The 21,031-nt window shown below is 44.8% G+C and overlaps 2 protein-coding genes across 4 annotated transcripts in view; one reads left to right on the top strand and one right to left on the bottom strand.

Annotated features, from left to right (window-relative positions):
* Positions 1-6,094, top strand: part of n4bp3 (NEDD4 binding protein 3) — a 34,325-nt gene extending 28,231 nt beyond the window's left edge. For all 3 annotated transcript variants that reach the window (XM_083651407.1, XM_083651408.1, XM_083651409.1), the window contains exons 4-10: positions 1,347-1,562; positions 1,775-1,896; positions 2,047-2,248; positions 2,758-2,850; positions 2,968-3,219; positions 3,407-3,665; positions 4,683-6,094. In XM_083651407.1, the coding sequence (XP_083507533.1) occupies positions 1,347-1,562; positions 1,775-1,896; positions 2,047-2,248; positions 2,758-2,850; positions 2,968-3,219; positions 3,407-3,665; positions 4,683-5,053 (1,515 nt within the window). In that variant the 3' untranslated portion in view covers positions 5,054-6,094. The remainder of the gene's footprint in view (positions 1-1,346; positions 1,563-1,774; positions 1,897-2,046; positions 2,249-2,757; positions 2,851-2,967; positions 3,220-3,406; positions 3,666-4,682) is intronic.
* A 1,347-nt stretch (positions 6,095-7,441) lies between these two features.
* On the bottom strand, positions 7,442-19,482 carry rmnd5b (required for meiotic nuclear division 5 homolog B). The gene is made up of 10 exons (XM_083652067.1): positions 19,443-19,482; positions 18,141-18,317; positions 17,765-17,907; positions 16,617-16,754; positions 16,334-16,434; positions 15,450-15,616; positions 12,859-13,024; positions 11,145-11,247; positions 10,889-11,043; positions 7,442-9,507 (listed from the first exon to the last, which is right to left on the bottom strand). Exons 2-10 carry the CDS (start codon positions 18,277-18,279, stop codon positions 9,444-9,446), a joined length of 1,176 nt encoding a protein of 391 aa, XP_083508193.1. The 5' UTR covers positions 18,280-18,317; positions 19,443-19,482; the 3' UTR covers positions 7,442-9,443.
* Positions 19,483-21,031: the final 1,549 nt, after the last annotated feature.

The following is a 21,031-nucleotide window of genomic DNA, read 5'->3' as shown; positions in this document are numbered from 1 at the left end:
CAAGTGACTATGTTTAAAACAATGATATAAAATGTGTCTGTGGTAACAGCATCATGTTGAATGGGAACTAAATTGCTTTCCTAAATAAATAGTCAAATAATAGCAACGTAAATCTTATAGAATGTGCTGGGACTCCTCTGAGAACAGTAGGGAGGGATGCGTCCTATTCACTGGCTCTGCAACAGAGGCAGATGAATGACTTCCAGTTCTCACTAGCTACTGTGTACGTAAAAAATATATAAATATATATATATAAATATATATATATATATATACTGTATATATATAAAAAAATATATATATACTGTATATCAGGGGTGCCCACACTTTTTCAGCTTGGGAGCTACTTTTAAAATGACCAAGTCAAAGTGATCTACCAAACATTCAGTTGAAAACATATATGCCTTAACTAACAGTTCATAAACTTATTAAAGTGCTGAAAAACATTACTTATCCGTAATTAACCATTTATTAATGCTCTGTGTGACCCTTATTGTAAAGTTGAAAACATCCCTTGAATAACAACAAGCGTAAGAGTGCTGAATAAGCATTACTTAACTGTAATAAACCATTTATTAATGTTCTTTGTGACCCTTGTAAAGTTCAAAACAACTGTAACTATCATCCATCCTCACTACGGCACTATGTATTTATTTTTTTTCCCCTCTATGCCATGCGATCTACCACACTACCTTCGCGATCGACCGGTCGATCGCGATCGACGTATTGGGCACCCCTGCTGTATATATATATATTTATATATATATATACACATATATATATATATATATATAGATATAGATATATATAGATATACATACACACACACACACATATATACGTATATATATATATACACACACACACACACACACACACACACACACACACACACACACACACACACACACACACCACCAAGTGATTGGTTGGAGGGCTACGTTAAATTGGTCAGCATGACATTGATACATCTCTGTGGGTAAAATGTTGCCTATCAGTGTGATTCAACATCCCCGTAGACCTGCTACTAGCGTAAATCAACCTTCCTCCCTTCCAGCTCAACAGTGTAGATGGAGAATCCCGCACTTGGCACGTTCTGAATTTATGACAGCAATCAAATCCCACCTCACTTTGCCTGAATTGCTAAGAACACAGAGGGCTGGAACAGTATTGATTTAATAGAAGCAGTGATTTATGTTACTTGGCCCGACTTCTTTGGCTGCGAGTCAGCTCTTGCTCTCTTCATCTTCATCTTGTCGCTCGATCTCTCCCCGTCAGCCTTTTTCTTTTGGTTTGTCTTCTAAAAAGAAATGTCCTGAAGCTTTTGATTCTCTTTTTCTCCACAGTCGCGTTTTAGGCCTTCTGCCTTCAAGCCTGTCACTCCCAAGAACTTCAGCTCCATGCAGAACCTCTACCCGTCTTCCAAGATGGACGAGGCGGACCACGGCCTCTCCAACGGGCTGCACAGACAGTACGCCCATGCCCCTAAAGCCGTCTCCACCTCCTCTTCCTCCTCCTCACCCTCCCGTCACGGAGCACCAACATCCGGCGGTAACAACAAGGTATCCCAACAACACACGACCAGAACTTCTGTTGTGTCATTTCTGGAGGCTGGAGCCTTTTAGCTTCGGGTCTTGTTTGAACATTGTTTATATCTCAAATACAGAGGCAAAAATAATTCACTATTTTCATTATTTGTCATTCCGTTCAGCCACTGTTTTTGTAGATCTAATTAATAATGTGTTTTGTTATTATAATAATGATCACTATATAGGCCCTTTCCTCGGTGCGTGCGATGAGCCAGGAGGAAGATAACCTGTCTGACTCGGGTCATAACTCCATGAACAGCCTGCCGCCGTACCGGCCTCCCTTCCGCCCACACCTGGCTCACATCAGGTGCGCTCCAGCATTATTGTCTCATCCCTTTATATTCAAAAGCAGTGTTGCTATGATTGATTTTTTTTCCCGTAACGACGGAGCAGGTAGAGATAACGGAAGAGATTTTAATGGCCGTTGTTGTGTTGTTGTTTTTTTTGCTTTCCCTAGTGCATCTATGGGCCACATCAACACCATTGGCTCCCTGGACCGCACCTCCCTGGGGCCGAAGGCGGTGGCGTCGGGGGGCGTGGCCAAGGCAGAGATGGCCATGGCGTGTCGGAGCATGGCGACCCTGAGCCGCCTGGCCCCGTACGGCGGGGAGGCTCCACCCCCTTATGAGCTGACTCTCTCCTTGTCTGTCGAGGACGTGGTGAGCACTGAGCACATGCATCAGATCGGCAATTAGGCCTCGCCCCCTTTTAGGGGGAAAACACAAGTTTGTTGACTTCTGTTGACTTCAATGTAAAATAGCACCACACCCAAAAAAAATGATAGAAAAATAACAGAATCAATTTCGTTTATTAATGACCCCAAAACACCATGACATGACAATATATTACAAGTCGTCTGGCCATAGAATGGGCAAGATACACCGGAAATATGACTTTGACCCATCTAAAATCATGTGACTCATGTCACATGTGACGTTCTTTCTTTTCACAGCCCTGTGACTCGCGGAGCCCAGCGTCGTTGTACGCGGCTACTTGGCGGCTACTACTAGACTGACGATATATTCTTAGATTTCAGTCCGAGAGACATCATCTCATCAAATTGGGGTCTGTGGACCTGATGTGGACTACATCAGGGGTCCTCGATGTGAAAAAGGTGGAGATAAACTAATAAACCGTGCTAAGACATTCATGCGTTTGTCTTGTGCAGGTGCGGGATCTGGAGGAACGCCTGGTGGAGAAAGAGCACGAGCTGAAACAGATGAGGAGGAACCTGGACGAGAGCGAGGGCGCGGTCGCTCAGGTGAGTCACGGCGTCAAAACAATCTGCGTTTGCCCGTCCCTCGCCGTCAATCTCATGCCGTCAGAGCAGCCTGCCTCTGTGTTGAACTTGGATCCTACGTCGGTTCGTTGCGTGCAGGTGTTTGAGGGGAAGCAGCGTCTTTGGGAGAAGGAAGTGGAGGAGCTGAAGCGCCTGTACGCCGCCAAGCTGCGTCAGGTCTCCCAGCATGCCCAGCGCTCCCAGCGGAGCCTGCAGCTGCAGCTGTACAAGGCCCAGCAGGAGAAGGGCCGACTGCGAGAGGAGCTGGACGGCCTGAAGAGGGAGAGGAGCCCCGAGGGAGGAACCAGGGCCAAGGGAACCAGTCCCACCCTGGAGGAAACACAGTGGGAGGTAAAGCCTTGAGAAGATGAGATGACGGGGGAGGGAGGGCTAAGAGGTACAATGGTAATTAGAGAGAGCACAGAGGAGATAACCAAATACCAGACTTGTTTGCCCCTTTTAGAATGATCAAAGCTAAGTCAGCGGGGTCAGTAAAAATGAACGTCCGTGTTTACGTGTTCATCCCTGTTGCTCTCAGGTTTGCCAGAAGTCGGGCGAGATCTCCCTGTTGAAGCAGCAGCTGAGGGACTCCCAGGCAGAGGTGACCCAGAAGCTGAGTGAGATCTTCCAGGTGAAGACGCAGCTCCGGGAGACGCGCACGGAGCTGCGCAGCCGGGAGAGTCAGATCGACACGCTGAAGCTCGCCCTGCAGGGGACGCAGCAGCGCAGACACCCCTCTCAGACCGCCCACGATGACGCGAGAGGAGCTGAGGAGAGCGCCTCAGGTGGTGCAACAGGTAGCTTTATTTACCTGTCTGTTAGTCAACTGGTCTGTCATTGGCTTTGTTTGCGTGCTCGGAGTAACCTGGCTATCAGCCCTACTTAAGGTTAAGGTCTTATTTGTTATCGTTATCGTTAAGCTGTTTAAAGTGCACCTTTGATGCCCTGTGGTTGAGTATGCCCATTAACCTGAATAAACTATTTACAGAATATTCCTTATTACTGTCCACCTGAGGTGCCCTGTCCATACATGAAACATGGTAAAGAGTATGGAGCTGTGCATCCACCAGCTACCCTCATTGATAGGGATGGGACAATATGTTAAAATATATCGTAATACAAACATGTCGTGGGACAGAAAAACAAATCGTGATATTAGTTACATTTGATTTTGCTCGCTCTAATAATCACAATTCCACAAGTTTATCAAAACTATATTATATTTCCAATGACAGTTTAATTTTGTTTTTGTTTTTTACATCCTACCAAGCCAATGCCATTGCTGGAAACATCTAGGAAAAAGTCAGACTTTGTTGTCATTGAGCTTTTATTTATTACATCGTACGTTTCATGGACATGGTTATATCGACTCGTGAACCCCATATTGCGCATGGAATCGTATCGTATCGTGAGTTGAGTACCGGTATATAATCTTTGACTGAGCAGAGGATGACTTCTAATACAGTGGAAAAGAAAGATTGTTGGCGTGTGTTTGTTGACATCAAACATCAAAACGGGCCATAAATGTTGTGTAAGTCTGAGTTTACATAAACCTAAAGTGTCTGTTGTCTGTTTAATATCGGAGTAAGCCAGGCATCTTATAACTGGGTTTCTCATCATCGGAGTAAAAGCTTAACTGGGTCATTTTGAGTTATGATGTTTACATGCTTTCACCCAGGTTATTTGAGTAACCAGGTCAAGAACAGAATTCTCTATGCGCGTACGTGTAGCCAACGTTGCCTGTCATTATTTTAGCCTACTGTAACTGCTGTACTGTACTTTAGCTCAACCCGTTCCACCCTCTTCCGTTCCAGGAGGGTGCGGGGGCCCTACGGAGGAGCGTCTGCGTGCAGAGCTGCTGCTGGAGCGCCGCCAGAGCGAGGCCCAGGCCATGGCTTTCGAGGAGGAGAGGCAGACGTGGCAGACGGAGAAGGACAAGGTGATCCGCTACCAGAAGGAGCTGCAGGCCAGCTACCTGGAGATGTACCACCGCAACGAGGCGCTGGAGAGGCAGCTGCACCAGCCGACGTCGAGGCCCGGGGGCGAGCGAGGAGACCCAGAGAGCGGCGGGACACTGGAGAGGGAAGTGCCAGAGCTGAGGAGCGAGAGAGCGGGAGAACAAGAAGAGGACAGAGCTTCCTCTGGTTTGCCGTGGATAGAGAGGATTGAATCTTCTGAGATCTGACTTTGGGAGTGGTGGCTCCATTCCATTGCAAACTTGTTTTTTCTTTTTCTCACCAATCTGTTGTGTTGAACAACCTTGGCAACCAAAACTAGACCCTAACTATCATCTATCCCTGCACATTTGTTGATCGGTGCCTGCCCATCCTGCAAAGACTGGACCGGACCGGACCGGACTGAACTGGTACTGAGGGTGCCCAGAAACACATAAATATGTGCTCCATCCATGAGAGAAGAGTCGTGTCAAATCTGTATAATTTCAGCCCAGCACCCGTCCCGGACTATCCCACTTAAGACATCTGTACCAATGAAGAAAGTATCTGTTAAACAAACAATTGTATATGCTGGTTCTTACTATTTTCTGTTACGTGTCCATTTGGTAGTTACACATGGCTAGAAGTGCTGTATAGTCGTGACTGCAAACCAAAAGGTTCAAAGGGATTTAGTGTGGCCCAGTAACACCCCAGCACCTGTTAAGTCTGAGCATAATGTTGTGTTTATTCAGGGTCCAACCTGGACTCTGGGGAGGAAAGCTGCCTGGCTGGGTTAAGCATGACGGATTAGTCGGATCTGATGCCAAGGTACTAATGCGATTTCTTTGCCATCAAGAAAGCGGTGTGTGTACCCTACTTTAGGAATTGGAAAATACTGGACCTCTTCTTTTGTCATTTAGTTTCCAATTTTTGCCACTTGATCAATATTGTACATTGTTATTTTGTACATATTTTTTGCGAATTGACTGGCCTTTTGCTGCTGTATCTCAAGCACACTGTTGTCTTAAATGAGCCTCCTTCCACATCTGTCGGATGCTGCGAAGGAGGTCTGTTAGATGAGGCCTAATAGATGGATATGATCACCATGCTTATTGGCACAAATTGTTGCACAGACCCAGCCAATGACATCAACTACTGCATGATGTAGATTAATATTTGTCTCCTGATTCACTCCTTTTATACTGCACCTGTTGAGGCATGGAAATCCAAAAAAAACTCATCGCTCTCATTTGAACTTTCATGTTAGGCTCAAACATATTGTGACTACTTGTCTATTTACTGGAATGAAAAGTTTAAGTGTACAGTATGTGTTCTATGTTCTGGATTTATAATAAACATGTATCACGTGATGTAAACGGTCGTTGGATTGGTGCTTGCCTGGCTGCTGCAGGAGGACGCGGCAACATACTACATCCTGTCCATCGATCTTAGGCTGAGCTGAATTAAACGTGCTACAAGTCACTTGTCAAAAATGTTAAGAGGTGCTTTAGAACTGGTGACATCATCCACCCCAGGGCCCCCAGATGCCTGCCTGCTCTGAAGGGGATAAGATCTCCACTGAATGTGCCAATAAAACCCAAGGACAGGGGCTTTATGATGGTGCAAACGACAGAGTGGTGGAGGCTTCTGGGACTAATATGGCTTTGAGAGGTTTAGCCTCGGAGCCTTATCTCCGCCTCTCCCCTCGGCCTGCTCAGCCCTGGTCCACCCGTACATAGCTTCTAGCTCAATATGGACACCAGGGCTGCAAGGTCAGCTGTGAGATGGAGACATGGGAGGATCTTTGTTTGCTCAGGGAAGCACCTCTATGGAAACCATCAAAGTACAAACTAGAGAGAGGAGCGGCAGGGAGAACTTGGCAGGGAGCCCCCTCCCTCCTCCCCAAGGGAAATCTAACATACAGCGCATGTCTGTGTGTATGCCTGAGTGTATCACATCAAATTGTCCATGTACAGATACATTTTTCATGTGGGGTAATAATCTGGATATCAGCTGTGGTTGACTCACAAGGCCCTTACATAGGCATTTAATACATTATTCAGTGGTTCCCAACATTGGGGTCGCGACCCTAAGTGGGGTCGGACAAGACAGTCCTGAAAGGGGCTAGGGGAGGGGAACTAGGGGGTTATAGCATGATCCTCCCACGTGCTACGTCCTACCAGGGAAACTCCTTGCTGTCAGGTGAAGAGGAGCGGCTGGCGACTACACGTGTCGGAGGAAGCATGTGCTAGTCTACGGCTCTCCCCAGATCAGCAGAAGGGCTGGGACAGCAGGGCGGATTGGCCAAATACAATTGGGGAGAAAAATCCAAAAAGACTTAATAAAGAAAGAAAAAGGAAATATTCTTACCTCAAACTGCATGTTATTGTTCAGCAGACGGCTGCAGCCCTCACTGCTATCCGTCCAGTTTACCTGATGAGCTCATTTCATGATCAAAAAAAACAAAGAGGTTCCTGGTTGTGGAAATTAAAATCTCTACCTTGAGATCTTGTGGACCATTCAGTTCAAGTAGTGGTAATACAGCAGCAACAGCACCATCAAGTGGTGATAAAAGGAAGAACCACCTAAGGGAAGCGCAATCAACCACTAAATGCCAGTATAGGACTCCAAAACTGACATGGAGTATAAAGTTTTTATTTTATTTTCAGATGCAAGTATATGAAACATGTTAGAGGATAACTATTTACAATAAAACTTGCATAACACACAAAAGCAGGAAATGCAAACATTCAACAAAAATTGTACGACAGAATTATGGAGGGCTAGCGGTCTACCTGAAGAATACTCAAAAGAAGCAATGAATGATTGTCAACCAAAGAAAGAAAACATGAAGAGGAAATTCAGTGAAACTTCACACAAACTGGGTGCTCAAACTAAATAAAACTGAATTTTTTAGAAAATAAAGACAAAATGACATTTTTCCATCTGAAAACCTGACTTAAAACCAGTGATGGTGAGTTATGTTGCATTGTAAGTGTGAGCTATGCTGGTGCAGTGCTTGCTGAACAAATAAGCCTCACAAGTGTGAGGTGACATCACCATTTTCAAGAGGACATCGGGAACTTGCACTATTAGTATGGAATATGTACATAAACTATACATCCAAATGGCTTGGACCTTGTGGCAGACATTCCCCAGGTGTACTTTGATACTTCCAATTGATTAATATACACAAAGTCCAACACCCAATTCACTACAAACTTTGATACACAGAGCCCTGATAGCCAAATATGTGTCGTCTTTGATTCAAGACTCCCCGATATAAAGGTCTATTTTTTCCCATCAAAACAATCCGCAGTGTGTTGGTATTGTTACAATGAGCCCTGAGGAAACGTATGGATTCAATGTTTCTATTTCCGAATCAATCTCAATTGAAAACTCTATGCAGTAGAGGCGTTTTATGTGTCAAGAGGATTTCCCCCATCCATAACGAGTAAAGCTGAATCACAAGCATACAGTCACTGCAAGTTAAGACCACTAATACACATCTCCACATGTGTGCAGGCTAAAAGGATACACAACAGCAGGGTTGATTGAGACAATGGCACAACTGTGACGACGGGCCGGCTTGAATCATTATTAGTACTGAGAGAGTTATGCAAGATGCAGTAGTGTCGCTAACGGGCATTTGCTGTTCACCTTAATTGACTATCTTACACGAGCCTTCGTGGCTCTCGCAATGAAAAATAGAAACGGAGCACATTTCACAGTAGTATATATTTTTTGTTTTCTTTTTTTGTGGTATTTTGTTAAATACATACATAGAACAAGACACATGGCTTCCATAATGAGGAAAATTCTTGCTGGTGCAGTCAGTCAGTCAGAGAAAAGAAAAAAAGCTGTTCCACCATCGATGAGTTCATCGTTCTACTGAGCAAACTGATGCATCAGCCGACAGTGACTTTCAACTTCGTGAGGCCTTTTATTAGATTACCGAGGAGAAATGGGTCCCATTTCACAATCAGTGTTCATTCTACTGTCCCCTCCACCAGCAAATGACAAACCTTTGATACAATTTATAATTGAATATACTTTCGTAGAGGCTTTCTCAGTAATAATAGAAGTTAAATACTATCCTGAAATCAGAAACTGTCTTAACCATACCATATTCCCCACTCTATACCCATTCATAATTCAGCTGCTTCTGTCAAAAAATAAAAAATAAAAATAAAAACAAAAAGGGTGTGTGTGGGGGCGGGGGGCAGTCATTTGTAAGCCAACTCAAACAGTCGATAAAACCAAGAAAACAAACACTATAAAGCAGTACATACTTTAAAAAGGATAAGCCTATAACTTCGCAGGCATTCGCAAATGAGTTTCAATGAATGATCCTTTTTCTGAGGTGCTTCCTTGTAAGGTTGTTCTCATTACTGACAGACTCCTCTCTCTACTACAGGTTGTAGTTGGACCATCCCTACTGGTCTCTGTACACTAAGAAGTTAGGAGGGTCCAAGGTGGGTTAGGGATGGCCAAGGCAGTCCAGAGGAGCACTGGGATAAAACCTTGATGCTTATATTAACAGGCCAGAGGGCAGAGGGAGGGGGGCCAGAGCAAATGGTCCTGGAAATGCAAGGAACTCCAGGGGAACTTCAACCGTACTCTTGGGGAGAGCGAATGGTATCAAAAGTAGATCTGCTTGGCATCTGACGGATTCTGCTCCATGGGGCAGTATGGGCATTTCAACCTGAGGATCAGAGGAGCAAAGTAGGATGTCAGAATATAGTAGATCCTGAACTTAAGTTTTCAGGAAAAACTTCATAAACATAAAACCGCCAAGGATACCTGTAACTACTCTACTCCCGACAGAAATAAAACTTCTCTTTTATTGCTTGGTTTGGGTCACTTGTGAGAAACAGGTCAGTAGATATTGCTAAAACGTGCAGTAAAATTGCCGGCATTAACCTCAATGACCTCACCCAACTGTACAAAGGCAGAGTCACAAAGAAGGCCCGGTCCATCCTTGTCGACCCTATAGACGCTTTTAATTTGACAACGTAAACATTCAAAATTGCCCCTAGCTTACTTCCTGTTGCAACGTTTGCTAATACAATAGCTGACAGGAAATAAGCTAGGGTTAAAACTGTTCCCATAGCAACACAATTCTGTGAAAACCGTCTATAGCCCGTTCAGTGAGTTCAGGTTGACCCTAGCCAACCCCTGTTCAGTGAGTTCAGGTTGCTTCCATAGACCAGACCAGCACATCCGGGTAATTTGCTAAACTTGAAGGCCGCGCCCCTTTTTAGGGGATAACACAAGCCACTCGCGTTGACTTCAATGTAAAATAGCAGTACCCAAAACATCTATAGAAAAATAACAGAATTAATTTCCTTTATAAATGACCCAAAGACACCATGACATGACAATATATTTCAACTCGGCCGGCCATAGAATGCGCAAGATACATCGACACGAGGTACTTGCCTTATATGAACGCTGTATCCAGTTTCCACCAGGGTACATGCATCGTCCACATTGACGGTCTCACGCCTACCCTATCGCAGACCAGTTTTTTGTTTTTTTATTGTTAGTGAAACTATAACAACACAGCAACTCTTCGGCATATCTCTATCAAATTAAAGTGAAGTGGTTTCGGCTTCTTGTACCGTCGTTTACTATGGTGGGTTTCCCCTAAAAAGGGGCGCGGCCTTGGAGCTGGACGCTTGAAGGCAGTTCTGGTCTATCTGGTCGCAGATTTATTACGCCAAGAAGCAGGACAAACGGGTTAAAGAATTAATTTGTCCATGCTGCGGTTGGCCTTTTAAATAACATGTCATTCTGTTTGTTTTTTCTTCTTCTTGTGTTTAATCTGTTTGTGTGTCAATTGTTGACGTGTACTGCCGGCTGTGCAACAAATTGCCCCTCGGGGATAATAAAGTTTACTGATCATTTTGCTCATGTTTAGGAGGGACATTTATTTACATTTATGTACATTTGGCGGTCACTCTTGTCAAGAAGAATTTACATCGATTGATTGGGGGGGTTTAGTGTCTTGCTCCAGGGCACTACAGCACATGGGGTGTTGCGGGGATTGAACCTGTGACCCTTGGGTTGCATCGCCGACTTACTTCCCGGCGTTAGTCAGTTTGTTGAGGGCATCTCTGGAGATGACATGGCCACAGATGAGCTTCATGGGGGGGTTGCTCTCCGAGGTCTGCTGCCGGAGGATGGGGCAGGCGAACACAGAGTGGTACCAGCACTTCTTCCCGAGGTCAATTTCAATCTGCGTGTGTTACACAAGACGTAGCATTAATCGCACGGTTAGGAGGAACGAAGGCGGAGGAGCATCGCTGGGTGAGAGTTTAGAAGAGCAAAGGGACTTACCGGCAGCTCGTCCTTGTGTGTCCAGACGCCGCTGCACTGTCTCTGCTCGATCACCTGCTTGATGTTCATCAGCACTGGTAAGGCCATGCAGCCTGACGCGAAGCTGAGGACAAACACCCACGTTCAGACTTTTCATCAAATTTGACCGCAGTTGAAATCTATGAAGCACATGCTAGGCGTCAACGAGACTCGCAATCACACTAGCGCATCCTCTGGTCGGTCGGGGGGCGCCTGTTCGTGGCGGAAAAGAACTGGTGGGAACAGCGTGATCCTCCCGCGTGCTACGTCCTGCCGGTGAAGCTCCCCGCTGTCGGGTGAAAAGAAGCGGCTGGCAACTGCGCATGTGTCGGAGGAAGCATGGTGCTAGTCTCGGCTCTCAAGCAATCTTTCAAAACAAAGACTAAAGTACAGCCAAGTGTGGGAACTCCTCTGAAAAGAAAACCTCAAGAGCATCTGAAGACAAACGATCCCAGTGTGAAATAGGGCACACTCAGAGCATCTCGACACCATCTGTTATGCCTGGTTCAGACTACACGAATTCAGCCCGATATTAGAGCGATTTGGTCGTGCGCGACAGATTTTCAGCGTTGGGCCCGAATATGACCGTCGGGGACGACGATCGGCCGTCTTCACCTCTTGTAGTGTGACATAATCAAAGACCAGCGTCGGGACGTCTAGGACGCCTCACGACGCCCTGACGAAAAGACTGGCATGTCAGTCTTTTGGACATGGTTTCGCCTAGTTTGACACCCCGGAAGACGGGTATCAGGTCCTGGGGAGACCGCTCCGCTCCAGACCGATCCCTGCTCGATACGGATTTCATTTCACCCGCTCGCACTCACCGCTCAAAAGAATAAAAGAGATAAAAAGGCCAGGGTGTTTTCATTTGCGTTTAAACGCCTGGGCAATGGGCATTGCTCACTACAAATAACATGAGCTCAGCAGAGTCGGCTGCATGCTCGTTTCTCTTCCTTCTCGTCTCACAGCAGCTGGCAAGAAAATAGTGGGCGTGCACATGAAGTAAGCCAAGTCTTATTGGAGGCTGGAGCGGACATCACAGTGCATCACAGTAGAGGCTGTCACTGATCCAAATAACGTTAAATCTGCGAGGGATGTATATAGCCCCTGGATTACATACATGTTTCACATAGGGTTGTTTTGATTTCAATGTTTTATTTTGTCCAATATTGAAATGTTCTACAATTGCATGTTGTGCTAACATAAAACATTATTTCCATCTACCACTTAGCCTATTTAGGCTGATTCGGTTGCTATTTCTTGTCAATGTATTAGCCTCAATGCGCCTCAAGGCATGCTGGGAGATTTCGTTCACAGGTCCGCCTCCCCGACGACCTGTGAACTCGCTGACGACAGCAGACGACGTGATGACGGTGGCATACGATGCTCTGTCGGTGTTAAGCGAGAATACACTTGTAGTGTGTGTGGCCAGTCTCCCGACCAAGACGTGTCACGAATTGATGGCAGTATGACGGCCTCGTCTGACATGACGACATCGTGAAAGACAAAAAATATCGTGTAGTCTGATCCTGGCATTACATAAATACTTGGCCAATGTTAGCTTAAGCACAGGAGTAGTGTTAACATAAGTTTCACTTTCGATCTATAAATAATCTAATAATCTGAATTCTGGTATAAATGGAGATATTTATTTGAAGAGTGTCAGAACTGAGGGGCAGCGTTTTGGTTTTCTGACCTGACACTGAGCGGCGACTCCACCGAGAGGCCCAGGAGAGCACAGGCGTCCCTGGTGAAGATGTTGCAGATCTCCGCCCACTGGTTTGTCTCCAGCAGATTGCGGTACGGAGAGTTCATAATGCCGTGACGCAGGTAAACCAAACTGCCCATGAGGATCTGAATATCTGCAGGGACAAGAGAGAATACAGGAGTGGAACAGAATGATGTAAACACCAAACAACATAGGTATGAATATGAAGGATGAGAAATAGAGAGAGAGACACGCACATCCAAACCCAAATAGGGGCAGGTGCTCAGCTGAACTGGAACAGTAAAAACAAAAGAATACAGTCTGATGAAGAGCGTCGTCTAGCTCGAAATGTTACTTTATTTTTCTCTGGTGCAATAAATACCGTAGAAGGAGGCCTGCAGTGTGCATGAATATGAAGGATCTAATAAGGAGAAGGTTGAGCCTTTGCCCTCAGAACAGTTTCGATCCTCCTTGATTGCTGTCATACAAGTCCTGACCTGAACTGTGTGTAGGGGGCTACTGGCCTCCAGTTCATTTAGGGATGAAGGAGGGGGAACATCTCCTCTAAGCTCCAGAACTTCCCATAAAAAAAGATCAATGATGTTTAGATCTGGTGACTGGGGAGGCCATGGAAGGTGTTTGACTTCACCCTGGTGTGCATTACCGTCTTGGAATAGGGGAACTTGTGAGCAAACAAGTGTTTTTGCACCATAGGAGCAGAGCAATCATTCATTGTGTTGCAGATGTTGTTGGGTTGACGTAATGACAACAACCCATGAAATGGCTGCCCGTACCATTACAGATCTACTACCATGTTCAACCGTTGGCCACTTGAACGCATCTTTTGGCTTTCTCCAAATGTAAAAACATCTAGATGTAGGAAAAAGGGTGAAACATGACTCATTAGACATTTCTTTCTTCCATTGTGAGGGGGTTCAGGTTTTTCCGCTTTTGTGTGTTGGCCTTGGATACAATTATTGGTTTGAGTGGCAGGCCTGACATTAATACCTTTGTGAAACTCACAATGTAGCTACAGCTCTTGCTAAGGTGGTGTCACAGGTGCTTCTTCAATTATTTTTTGCAAGTTTCCAGGTTGCAATTAGCAAGTATCCTGTTAGGTGTCCATCTACCAACGTCTCCCTCTTTGACAATGCAGTTTGTCCATATGTTGTCATGATTTTTAAGACAGTTCCCCTTCATTATTTTTGCAAGTTTTCATTCATGCCTTGACTGTGTAACGGTTTGTAATTACGATTGAGTTATGTGGTGTTTCATCCACCCCTCCTGTATATGGTTGGTAGCCTGAAGACTTTAGGCAAATCAAGTGGTAGAGTCAGGCATTAAAGCACCAATGTGTGGAAAACTGCTGAGCTGCAGCAACAGCGGCCTCTGCTGCCACAACTTGGCAATTACAGGAGGCTAACAAATCCTACTTCCTTCGCTGTTCACATTCAGACATCATATCAGCCTTATTTCACTGTTTCTGCTTGTACTCTCTACTTTGCTAACATTTCTGCAGTGTTTATAACTCACTGGAGAAAAAGAAAGCTCCAAATATCCCCAAATGTTGTTGTCTCTAATTGTTTTACTAGCGGAATTCGTCCGTGCAGTGTATCGAGTGTAAATGTTGCGTTCTCTGCACGCCCCTCCTGTAGGGACTGTGTGTTGGCAGGCTGGCCAGCTGGGACAGTTATTTCTGCGTCTTGTTTGTTACAAATGAAAAATCGCTCGCACACTACAAGGACTCCTTGTAGTCCTTGGATGTGCATGTTTTCAGCTATTCATTGCGTCTTGTTTGTTCCCCAAACCCATAAATGTTGTAAATTCGTCGAAAACAGCTCCCCAACAGATACAGATATATGTGGTTGATGTACATACAAATAACTGCCGCGATCGGATTTGTGAAACACAAAATCTTTTTAATTACGATTTCCCTCTCCCTGGAGCTGTGGGTTGCTCCTCCGAGAGCTCCTCAACTCGTCTCAACTACAGCCGGACTGCGGGAGCTCCATGCCCGGCTAATTCACGCGGTGGAGGCTAGCCATTGTGCAGCATAATTAATTACCTAATTAAAAAATCCGGCTCCGTTAGGTCAAACACAGCCAGGGGTGCTCTTGACTTTACACTCGTTGAAAGATTCAGCGCGATCGCACGTAAAATGGCATAGCTGTGGCCGAACACTATTGTGCTCACACACAGACAGACACTTTTGCATTCTTATTATAGGATTGAATAATAGTGCCGCTAATCAAGTGATGTGATAACACACATTTCACCCGTTTGTCCGTCGAGACTGGAAAGCTTTTAATATGCAGGAGCTGCAGCGGGAAATGGCTTTACAGCCGATGTAACTGGAGCATCGAGGTTTTGGGCGCAGCGTGTGAATAAAAATTATTTAGAAGCCGTTATATTAAGGTAAAATAGTAAGATTTTGGTTAAGTAAAGAGAAATTATTGAAAGGATTTATCCTTATATATCATAATTTCAACATTGCAAACAGAGGGGACAACATTAATGATTTGATCGTGTGAAAGTCTGGAGAAACTCAATGAAGTCCAGCACCGTATATTGCTGCCTACCTCTCTGGTGCTGCGAGGCGAAAGGCTGGAAGTGCCTGGCGTACTGCAGGGCCTCCAGCTGGTTGCTGATGCCCCCGTCGAGCAGGCTGATGAAGTACAAGCGGTGCAGCTTGAATTCTAGACTGCTGTTCAGGTCAAGAAGGCGCTGTCGATTCGTCACTGCCCACCTAAGTACATAGTACAGACATGAGCAGGTACAGTCAGCCATGTACACACGGTCTTATAGTTATCATTATATACAACAGGCGGTTTCAGCTGAGCAATCAAGACTGGTCAAAGACACATTCCAGCTGTCCTGATAACTCCTATAAAACATGGCCTGTGTTTTATTGGTTGCCATGCCAACTACTATGGTAATCATGAATCTAGTTTGAGATATTTATTATGTTATGTATGTTCCGTTATGGAGGCTTGAATTTCTCAACAGCCTGCGTAGTCCTCATCAAGGATTTCAGCTAAATCTAACCAGAGTGGGCCGAACTGGACAAGGTAGCCTGCGTGATCCCTGTCTCCAGTGTGCCAGCAGAAAGAGGGTTGCAGAACCCAATCAAACAGCACAGCAGCGCTGTGGGCTTGGGGAGTGCCGGCCGACTATAGACAAGACAGTAAAAACCCACATTTGCCTTTCGGGTCGTGGCCTTTGATCTACTGGTGATAGAAGCGTGACTGACACATTCATACGCCATTATTCCATTTTAGCAACAGCTTATTTTATTTTTTTACTTTGAGCACAAAAGTAGGTTATTTGTTAAAAAATATGTGGCGAACAGTGTGGCTAATCAACATGGTCAGGGCAGGACTCAGAAACATATGAAATATCTTATCTAATACACTTGAATCAGTAGTAGACACAGATAAAGCGGGGGGGGGGGGAGAAAACATACTCTAGTGCTGGTCTGAGGTCCTGCATCCTTAGAGCCTCTAGGATCCGGTTCAGCTCCAGGAAAGGCTGCTTCATACTCATATCTATAACTACTCCAGACTCCTAGAAACAAGACATAGCGTTTAATGAAGAGCTATTACAATCATTCCCTTGACAGAAACAAAGGTTTACGCTAGCCTTCACAGGCTCAAGATGTGACTGCAGTTCAGAAATCAAACATCTTGAGGGAATTCAGGCTAGGTTTACACCAAAAACATTTGTGTGAAAGTTTTCAGATGATTTACCTGACACAGATCCTCCGCTACGTTGAGCATCCCTTGTCTGTACAGGTGCTCCACAATGGTCTCACTCAGGTATTTCTGTCTCTCTGGGGAGTCCCACACGGTCTCTGCCACCACAGCACTTACCTCTGCATCGAAATTCTGCAGTGAAGTAGACCAACAATAACACACAAAAATCAAATATATGTACAGTATACCAAATGTAAAATGTCACAGAAGCCGTTTTCCCACATGCGTACCGGAAAATTACCTGTAAGTCAATATCGGACATTTCCCTGAATTTCCCTTCACACCTTAGCGCGCGCATGTGGGAATCTAGTCGTCAAATAGCCGGTATGTTGGGGGGCGGGGGGAGGGGGGAGCTTATTTGGGGGGTCGGCAAAACTTGCCACACAATAAATCACACTCGTTTGACAAGAGCAGTGTCAAGCCAGCGTAATAAACACAGCTGATTTCCCCCCTCCCCTCTGAGAGAGGCCAGTCCTTCACTCAGTCCTCCGTACTTCGCAGCAGCCTGACACAGGACAGACACAGCGAGAATGGCAGAGGCTTGCAAGGCAAGCTGCCCAACGCTTGTATGTATGTAGAGAAAGCAAATGCACGAAGCGAAATGTGGAAGTAGTTTGCTTTGATGTGCGCGAATGATTAGATGATGCACTTTGAAGAAGTTGGGATCCGTGTCTGAGAGAAATAGTTGCTGATTCGATGTTTATCCGTTCAGCTGCGTCGCGTTGAAGCACTTTTTACAGACTGGCTTCGTTTGATGTGTCCGGGGTTGCCTTCGGAAATCAGCAAGCTGACATACTGCTCTTATTAGGCTATCACAAGATCATTTCGCCAGTTTGCTTTAATGTGCGCGAATGATTAGATTATGCCCGCTGGAACATTAAGCAACATGTGTAGGCTACACCTCGCCCATGATTGAAGGACCGCTGTCGCGGAAAATGACTGGACCCGTTTCCACTTGCGTCCCCTTAAGAGCATACCGCTCTTCTGACTGGATCGAAACTGGTGAAATGTCGGGGACGACGGGGTCGCGCTTATACCGGCACGACGACTTTCTCACATGCAGGCATTAGACCACGTTCCGGTCATTTAGCGGTACAAAGCGCATGTGGGAAAACGGCTAGACAGTTACGACCTGCCCTTACCCTGTCAATGGCTTTGCCCACTTTGGAAACACTGCCGTGAATGTCCTTGTGTCGGGAGGCAAGCATCTGTACCGTTTCTTTGATATTCTTACAACATTGTGCCATCGTCTGAGATAAGACTGATAAGTCTGCGTCTTGTACTCCTGAAAGAGAGGAAGAGACAAGGTTTTCACAATGCATATCTACAATAACAATAATAATCATCATTGTGTTGGATTACTTCTGATGAAGCGCTGATTTCGCATGAAGAACAAAGCACTTTCTGATGTGCGGAAACTACTACAACACTATTTTATTCAGTTCATTCACTACTAGCATCACTGTGGTGCAACAACCTGTTCAGTCAACTTATGTTATGAGCATTAGTTTTTCTTACCAAATGCGACCAACTGTCCCCGTATCTCACAGACACTGCGCAGGAGCTCATCTAGCCTCTCCTCGGACTGGTGGCCATACATGACGAAGCGATGGAGCACTTTCTCCAGCTCCCGCTCCACACATGCACACTGTTCCATGGTTCAGACTGGAACACTCATACACACAACACCAACACCTAGGTTTATGAGAAAACAAAACAGTTCAAAACTGGTGTGAATGTTGTCAATGTTATTGTCCTCATTGCAAGTGATCACAGGTGTATAATTTGCAGTCATGCGATGGTACAAATAATATGATTGGATATGACACTGAAGAAAATCTCTCAAGATGATCGTTTAGGATGTGGCTTCCCATGTGATTTCAGTCTCACCTACTAATTTAGTTGTCTCCAGTGTCTGGAACAAGTAATATCATATCCTTGGCATTTACAACGCCTTAAAACATAAATAAACTGTCTCTTTAAGCAATCAGTCCATCTCGTCATAAGTAGCTAATGACAATCAATGACCTAACGCTAACTGCTTTGATCATGGTATCATTCTTTGATCATGACAAGAGGGACTACCAACACAAACCTAACCAATGCTACCTTGATTAAAAGTTTGCTTGACTGTTTGCTAGGCCTGATGTAATAATGTTAACAGCTAGCAAGGCCTTTAACTGTATCAAATGTAGTCAGTCTGCTGTGCTATGGTTTCAGTGAGTCTACCATACAATGACAAAATACGTCGCAATTCATGTAACGTTAACAAAAGTCATTCAGTTACTATAGCTGAGCTGCGTGCAAACAAAACCCCTTGCTAACGCGTTAGCAGCCCATATAATCATTGTTGGCTAACAGTAATCTTTGCTAGAAATTGCTTGTTTGTTAGCAGTACGCTTGTTACATAGAAAATGTCCACCCCGAGAGCTAGCCAGCATTAACGTTGGCTGGGTTTCATGTAACGCTAATGTTGACTACGACTCTAATTAAATTTGAACAATCACATTGGGAAATGGGTTGCACGGCAAATTACCATACATTACAATTCGGTATATTCCGAAAATAAGCTGTCGTATTGCTAACATAAACAAACGGCATCACAGTCCCTGGCTAACCACAAAAGCTCGCCATCGCTAGCAGCCAACCTAGCTAACGCTAGTTGATGTTAACCAGCTGCTGATTGACAAGGGCCAAATGATTTTAAGACAGAATGACAACCTGCTAGTTGTCGTTATTTTGCATTTCCCCGACACTTTAAATGTGCGTGGTTATTCAACTTAAATTTCAGACCAAGACATTTAAATAAACACCACTCACCTATCTTGCTAACAGTTAGCAATTACGTTAGCGTTAGCCACTTGCCTGTTATGACAGCACTTCACCACCAGTCGTCCTGATGATGCGGATCTTCCTGTGTCGCATTTTGCCTCTTCTGTGGACTTCACAATAAAAGCTCCTTTCTGTGAGACATAAAGTTCTTCTTCTTCAGTGTTTATATTTGGAGGTTAGCACACTTGTGCATGGCATGAAAGTCCATTGCTCTCTCGTGCCATATTGATTTGCCCGTGGGCCGTGACTCAAATTTAGCTTCAGCAAATTAATTCCAACAAAGCAATTCACGTTATTTCACAGATTAGAGCAACACCAGGTGGTAGGTAGCTAGTGCATCTCAATATTGTAATAGGTCAATGTATGCTTCTCTGCTCTGCATTGTAGCCTACTGCACTGATCATGAACCGAAGCTGGCCCATTTCCAGGGGATTCCCAATGAGACATGATGCCAGCCCACCATGTAGGCCAAGTAGAAGGTAAGTGTTTCACATTCAAATATGTATCACCAAATGCATTTTCAGAATTTAACTTAGTTTAACAACCTCTCTCTTTCCTTATGGGTTCACCAAACCATGAAACATGTCCAAAGTAAATTATGTTACAGGACTGCAATCAGTGTAGAATCACATTTTCTCTGTGGTCAGCTTCTGAAGTGTTGCTCCGATCATTTTGATGAATGAATGAATGAATGAATGCATGAATGAATGAATGAATGAAAACTTTATTTAACAGATTGCAGATTGGGTACAATACAGTATGGCTCAATACACACAATTGTCAAGGGGATGCAGACCAGAGAAAGACGTTTGTCTTGTTTACATCAGGGTCCCCCATTTTCAATTCATAGTGACATTTATGACATACACGACATACATGACATCATGACATTTATGGCATAGGGCCTAATACAATACATAGCTACTGTACATGACATACAGCATGACCTACATGACATACAGGTATATAGTACTGTTACATTTGTGACATATACGATATGCAAATATACAGTACTGTTACCCATAGATCCTAACAGAGAATATATACATATGATGGGGAGGAGACTGTACATTAGGGGGGTGGGGGGGGGTGGGAGAAAATATAATACATACGGTGGGGAGGAGACTGTCTATTAGGAGAGGGTGGGGGGGGGGGTTTAGGTTTGGACATTTATGGTGGCTTGATATAATACTACAGGAGCAATACCTACCTATCTGCATTTGAGGCAGAGGCTGTCTGGGCATGTTTGATAGTAGCGAGTTTGGATAAGCCCACTGTCCCTAACCTAATAATACTCAGGAGATTAACATTAATTCTGAGTCATTAAGTCATTCTAGGTGAGCCAATGGAAAATCTTTTGAATGCAGCCCACATTGAAGGTTAGGATGGACAGGGTAGGCCTATGTATAGCATAGTAGGCCTATATGTCTTTTGGTCTGCTTTAAAAGAAAATCTGAATCGAATCCTTAACACCAGCTGTGTTAGTGCCTAGCCCCATAATGTGACGCTGCTACTGTACTCCTAACCCACAGCAGTCAGCGTCACACAGCGTTCGAATCCTCAATAGGTGGAAAACG

This window comes from Poromitra crassiceps (genome assembly GCF_964638095.1).
Source record: "Poromitra crassiceps genome assembly, chromosome: 15".
Taxonomy (NCBI): Eukaryota; Metazoa; Chordata; class Actinopteri; order Beryciformes; family Melamphaidae; genus Poromitra; species Poromitra crassiceps.
The sequence above is the reverse complement of the archived record's forward strand: the minus strand, read 5'-3'. Positions and strand labels throughout refer to the sequence as shown.